Source organism: Cupressus sempervirens, chromosome 10 (genome assembly GCF_028749045.1).
Source record: "Cupressus sempervirens isolate cs-2001-9-10 chromosome 10, ASM2874904v1, whole genome shotgun sequence".
Classification (NCBI taxonomy): Eukaryota; Viridiplantae; Streptophyta; class Pinopsida; order Cupressales; family Cupressaceae; genus Cupressus; species Cupressus sempervirens.
This window is the reverse complement of record NC_143127.1, coordinates 63160017-63166544: the sequence shown is the minus strand read 5'-3', so window position 1 is coordinate 63166544 and position 6528 is coordinate 63160017. Positions and strand designations below refer to the sequence as shown.

General features: G+C 37.2%; 1 protein-coding gene across 1 annotated transcript; it reads left to right on the top strand.

Moving 5' to 3' along the window:
- Positions 1 to 2137: 2137 nt before the first annotated feature.
- On the top strand, positions 2138 to 6187 carry LOC149532574 (uncharacterized). Its single transcript, XM_089807353.1, has 3 exons — positions 2138 to 2464; positions 2660 to 2840; positions 3063 to 6187. Exons 1-3 carry the CDS (start codon positions 2445 to 2447, stop codon positions 5586 to 5588), a joined length of 2727 nt encoding a protein of 908 aa, XP_089663479.1. The 5' UTR covers positions 2138 to 2444; the 3' UTR covers positions 5589 to 6187.
- Positions 6188 to 6528: the final 341 nt, after the last annotated feature.

The following is a 6528-nucleotide window of genomic DNA, read 5'->3' as shown; positions in this document are numbered from 1 at the left end:
TGCTTGGAAAATCATATCCAAATTTAATTTTGTTGGTTAAAGAAGGGAAATAGAGTAATGAAACCTTTTATGGCGTCCTTTTAGATTTCAATAGATATTTGACTTTGAAGCAAAACTAGTAACATTGCATGGCCTCAAGATCTATCTTTGCCTTCAAAGAGAGACCATTTAAAAGTGTCATATCACATGTTACTTAAAACCAATTTTAGTCATGACAAATGACCTACTTCATAATGCTTTGATGGACACTTTTGCTTTCAAATTAGTTGCTTTGAACTTCATAATTCTCATGGAATACGCTTTGTACTTGAAAGAGACTACTAAATGCAATCATCAATGTTTTTTGAGGAAATACTTGTCTATTGAATGATTTTGTAATTCTTCTACTCATTAGATTTGAGTGTATGATAAACAAATAGATTTGAGGAGTATTATAAATTGAAAGTGTTTTGTTGTTTTAAAATAATTTATAATTTGATATCTTTTAAATATTAAATTTTATATTGATTTTGAATTTATTTAGTTATTTGATATAAGAAGGTAAGTCTTTGTTCATAATTTTTATTCATAATTTAAAATTATGAAAGTCTTGAGAACACAATCTTACCTCATCTTTTATAATATATTTTGAAATGATTCGTGAGTAAACTAATTCAATTACAACTTTTTTTTTAAATCTAATATTCTTTAATTAAGTTGAATAAATAATTTACTATTTATATCAATTTTAAGATAACTATCACACACACAACCACATATTTTGACAGGTAAACATTCATAGATCCTTTTTGTTTGAGAAGCATTATACAACTCTCCCTTGCCATTCAAATGATTATGGAAGGTCCAGAGTTGTTATTTTCAATGCCTTCCTAAAAAGACTCTCTCTGTGTGTGGATGATTTGTGAATAAACCAATTTAATTACAACTATTTGTTTAGATTTAAGTTTTTAATTTAAATTGAATAAAGAATTTATTATTTATATCAATTTTAAGATGAGCTATCACACACACATATAGATACATACATATACTAAATATAAAATATCCAAGTTTATTGTAATTCATCAATGTACCAATCTATTTCTTCAAAAATATGAAAAAAACAGTTCAAAATATTTTTAACATATCAAATCTTTTGTCTGTACTCCAATTTTACCTATGATATTGCTAAAATGATTGATTTATACCTATTAACGATGTGATATTTATAGTTATAATGAATTTAAAGCTTATTTAGAATTTTTTTATGTCATTATTTTAAACCAAATTTGTTGATCTAAAGCATCTTTTACATGTAAACATATACCTTTACAAATGTTTCTTCAAACTTTTTTTCTATATTTTTTTCAAAACTTGATCTACTGGTGAAGTTTAATGGCTCACAAAGAGCCCACTAGGAATCAAGACTTGTTGAGTGAAAGGCTTCAACATCATAAGGGATGAGGTAGGGATTGTGCTCCAGGCGATTTTGACGGCGTGGGTGCCCCTCTGTCCTTGGCTTTAAGCCGAAGAGGTTTCAAGCACGAGTGGGCCTGTATCGGGTTCCTAAAAAGTTTATGTGGTGGCCTTCATTGATTGGTAGCTCGCAGACTTTGTGCCTCACTGAATTGCTTCGTAGTTCTGAACTCTCCATTAAAAAAACAAAAAAATTAACTCTTAAAATATGTAACCTCTCATTAAACAAATATGATCAAAATAGAGTTAAACAAATTCTTCCACTAGAAGTATGTAGAACATAAAATTAAAGAGCAAAAACTAAAGCAAATGTCATACCGAAGCTAAAAGGTAATTTCTTTGGAAAATGTAAGCAGCCCACCAAATGTTCTAATTGTCCCCCAAGTTATGTCTTAACCACTAGTTATCTTTTGCGTTTTTACTACAAGTCACCACTAGTATCCACAAAGAAGACTTGGAAAACTCAAAATTGTGTTGGGAAAATGCACTTCAGATAAGATTAAAAGTAAGAAAAGGTAGAGCAATGTTGGTTATAATTGTGGTGTAAAAATGCATTAGATAAGATTAGAAGTAAAGAAACGGAGAGTGATGTTGGTTAAAGGTGGGCCAAAATTATATCTTTAGATGTAGTTAACCTTTTCAATGACCAAATATATGTCAATGATAGATCTAAGTTTGATTTGTCTTTTATTACATGGTTTATCGTTGGGCGAAGAGTGTGGGTGCGTGCGATTGTCTTAGACAGGACACTCACAGTTTGAATGGGAGGAGAGAAGAAAAAGTGAAGGTAGTCGTGTGTTTTCTTCCATGAATTTGTTGTCCGCACGAGGGTAGTATAGAAGTTGGAGATTTGTTCAACAGTAGATAAAACTGATCGTTTTGTGTAATGGGAAGGCGAAGGATCTCCTAGTTTAAAAAAAGAGAAAACTTGAATAGCCGTTTCTGTTACAGCCGCCATTGAACTTCTTCAAGCTCTGCAGTAGGAAACAATGTTGGCTTCCAAATCAAGGTATGGAGCCGGGAGTTTAATGAAACAAATACCTTTTTTAATCTTGTTAGCAGTTGGGTTTTTTGGCTGACTGCTACATTTTGAATAGGCTTTTTGAATGGTATATATGGTGTTTCAGGCTTTTATAGGATGTGTATTCAAATAAATAAATAGATCTGACTCAAGTTTTTTATCTTTTGCTTTCTGCTTGTACAGATCTGGGTCGTCGGAAATCCCTCATCGGACCTCTCCTGGGACTCCTAGAGTGAGCAAACAGCCGAGAGGCGCAGGTGGTTCTGATGGCGAGGCAACACCCACGTCACAATCTGGAAGAAATGCAATGGATAAAGTTTCAAAGATACCAGACCGTAGATCTCCCAAAAGCACATTGGCTGAGGTAAGAATCCATTCTTTTCCTCTCAGTTGTATCTGTCTGTTTATCATTTCAAGCTCTGTTTTTCACTTCATCTTGGGTTGAATCTCTTAATGAGTTCTCTTTTTGCCCTTTTACCGAGATTCAAATGGGGGTGTTTTGGATTTAGTTCTTGTTTATGCATTTATATAAGTTTTTTTCAAGAAGAAGGGAACGAGTAGTTATGTAGTAATCTGTAAATGATAGAAACGGGTGGGCGCTCCCAAAGCATCAGAACTGCAGCAGCAGCTGAATCAAGCTCAGGAAGATTTGAAAAAAGCAAAGGAACAATTGGGTCTTGCAGAGAATGCGAAGGCCAAAGCCCTCGAGGAAGTGGAAGAGAGCAAGAAGGCAGCTGAGGAGGCTAATCTGAAATTGAGCGAGGCCTTGGTTGCCCAGAAGAGGGCTTTGGAGCAATCCGAGAGCGAGAAGTTTCGTGCAGATGAGCTTGAGCAGGCCACCATTGAGGTCTCTCAGAAGAGGGATCAGGCTTGGCAGTCTGAGCTTGAGGCTGTCCAGAGGCAGCACGCTCTGGATGTGTCTGCCTTATTGTCCACTACCCAAGAGCTTCAGAGAGTGAAGCAGGATTTATCCATTGCCACAGAATCTAAAGCAAAGGCATTGAAATTAGCAGAGGATGCTGCCAGTGCTGCTGAGGCGAACGCTAAGAGGGCAGAGGAATTGTTTGCAGAACTAGGGATTGTGAAAGAGTCCCTAGATGCGGCGTATGCCAATCGCATGTCGGTTGAGGATGAGAAGGCTTCTACCAATGCACAATTGGAGTCCCAGGCCAAAGAAGCAGCTGCAATGGCAGCGAAGGCTAATGAAGAAGTTCAATTGTTGAAAAAGGAGTTAGCAAATGCCAAAGATCTTGAGTCAAAGCTATCGGAGACTCAGGGTTTGGTGGAAAAACTCAGCACCGAGTTGCAAAATGCTAAGGAATCCGAGTCCAAGGCTGCAATGCTAGCTGCAGAGGCTAATATGAAACTTGAGAGAGCAGAGATGGAAGCTGAGAGAGCAAGGGAGGTTGAGAATAAGGCCTTTGAATCCCTTAAATCAGCAACCGCTGAGCTGGAGGATGCAAATATGTGTCTGGAAAAGGCCAAGGCCGATTCTGCATCTTTAACTGAAACGGTGGATTCATTGAGGAGTGAACTTGAAAGAAGAAATCAAGAGCTACAAGATGCAGAGACATCTCGCGAAAAGGCCTTGGTAGAATCAGGTTCTCTTACAGAATCTTTGGAAGCAATGAAGAGTGAGCTTGATAAGAGCAGATCAGATCTGATTGAGGCAGAGAAGAAGGAGCAACTTGCAGGTTCCAAAGTATCTCAGTTGACAGAAGAGATGGATGCGGTCAGAGAAGAACTTCAACAGGCTTTAGAAGCAGAAGAGAAAAGTAAGAAGGCCATGGATGATCTTGTATTGGCTCTGCATGAAGTGACTGAAGAAGCCAGTGATGCAAGACACGTGGTCGAGGCAGCACATGAAGATTTAAGGGCTGCACAATTGGAAGCAGAGCATTGGAAGGCTGAATTAGAAGATACACAGCAAAAGTATCAAGAAATGTTAGATGAAGCAAGAGGAGAAATAGAGGAAGCTAAACAGACAGCAGAAAGAGCAAAGTTGGAGGTTGAGGAGTCCATGGTTGCATGGAATGAAAGGGAAAGTAAATTGGTAGATTGTATAAGACAAGCAGAATCTGAGGCTAATACAGCAAAAGAAGATGCAAGTAAGATCTTAGATTCTCTTCAAGAAGCAGAATCTGAGGCTAAAGCAGCAAAAGAAGAGGTTAACAGATTGCTAATTGCTCTTCAAGAAAGTGAAAGTGAAGCAAACACGGCAAAACAAGATGTAAGCAAATTATCAGTTTCTCTTCGTCAAGCTGAAGACGAAGCTAATACAGCAGAAGAAAATGCAAATAATTTGCTGGATTCACTCAAACAATTTGAAGCAGATGCTTCTGCAGCAAAAGAAGATGTAGATAATGCCAAGGTGGAAATTGCCATACTAAAGGATGCTCTGATGGACAAGGAAAATGAATTGCAAAGCATTATCCAAGAAAATGAAGATCTGAAATACAATGAGGCTGCTGCTCTTCGGAAAGTGGAACAACTAAAGGAGTCGCTGATCTTAGCTTCATCCCAGAAGTCTGATGAACATGAAACTAAAGTTACAAAAGAAGAGTATGATCTGCTTCAGCAGAGACTTAAAGAAGCTGAAGGCAATGCCAATAAAAGGATAGCAGAGGCCCTTGAACGAGTTGAATCTGTTAATACCAAGGAACATGAAACTCAGGAGAAGTTGAATGTAGCCAACTTGGAGCTTGAAAGCCTCAGGAAAAAAGAAAATGAATCTTCCGAGCACATAGAGGCCCTGCGTATAGCAAACATGACAATGGAAGCAGATTTAAAAAAATCAAAGGAAGAGGCAGAGGAATGGAAGAAGGCTGCAGACATGGCTAGAGCTGCAGTGGCATTATCTCGAAATGGTGAAATGAATGGTAAGGTTGTTAGCCGGTCAGTTTCAGTGCAGGAGCACTTACCATCTGAATCTTTTGGAGATGTGCAGAGTGTTAAGATTCCATCACCATTGAAATCAGAGGACCTGGATCAGACAGAAACAATGAGGTTAGAAGAGGTATCTGATCAACCCGAAAGCCCAACAAAGAAGAAGAAGAAAGCCATGCTACGAAAGTTTGGGGACCTTTTAAAAAAGAAAAGCCATCATAAGTAAGGTTACAGCTTACTGCCACATTAATTTCAATCTGGTTGTTAGATGGACAATTTAACAACAATTATGGTACAATGTGCCTTTTATTACATCTTTTTCCTGCTGCATATTTGCCATGCTGGTCTGCTCTGCATTGATCAGTATATCCAATTTATCACTGCATACTGTCAGCACCTTGAAAGTTTTCCAACCTTCTGAAACCATACAGTCCATGATGGAAGCAATACACAACATCGAGGTTATTACATCTTTGTAATGAAGTGGTTGGTGTGTAAAATCATAAGGGTGTACAGTCATTCTACAGTTAAAATTCTTGTGAAGTGCATGTTCTCCTTGTGGCAACAGCATTTTGCTGCAGAGTCTGAAGTTTACGTTTCTATTTTTCTGTTTTCCTGCTTTTCTTGCCCCTTTGAGAATCTGGGTCTATCGTCGATGTAATTGTAATCAGGTAGAAAATATAAGTCTGCTGTATTTTCTTTCCATCATGTGGAAGTGTCAGCCTAGAGCTACAATAAATTTGAAAATTTATGCATAAGATGTATCTGCTGGGTAAACAGAGGTGAACTCAAAATTATATCTATGATAGTAACTCTCTTAAGTTTTGTTGATCGTCTTTTGATGTTTTTCTAAGCCACTCTATATCATAGATTTGTGAAGTCTTGAATATCAGCACGTGCAGCCTGATCAATCAGTGAAGCATATTAGTTGTATCCATTAAGGCTTGGATTTGGATATTATTAGTATGAAGTGTCTGAAATTCTCATTTGAGAAATCACATGCATATATTAAAGATTTGAATAACAATAGAAAATTTCAAGCAACTGGCCAACACAATTGGTGAGGATATGGGCATTAAATTGTGATTTATTGTTTATGTAAACCCTGTTAGTGCTATAGACTTATTTGAAATAGTTTAAATTTACTTTCCTTTGGTATTGCCCTG

Excerpts from the sequence above, each read along its gene's own strand:
- LOC149532574 (XM_089807353.1), top strand. The coding sequence starts at position 2,445 with ATGTTGGCTTCCAAATCAAG. Across the intron at positions 2,465-2,659 it reads ATGTTGGCTTCCAAATCAAG|ATCTGGGTCGTCGGAAATCC; the intron begins GTATGGAGCCGG and ends CTGCTTGTACAG. Across the intron at positions 2,841-3,062 it reads CCAAAAGCACATTGGCTGAG|AAACGGGTGGGCGCTCCCAA; the intron begins GTAAGAATCCAT and ends TGTAAATGATAG.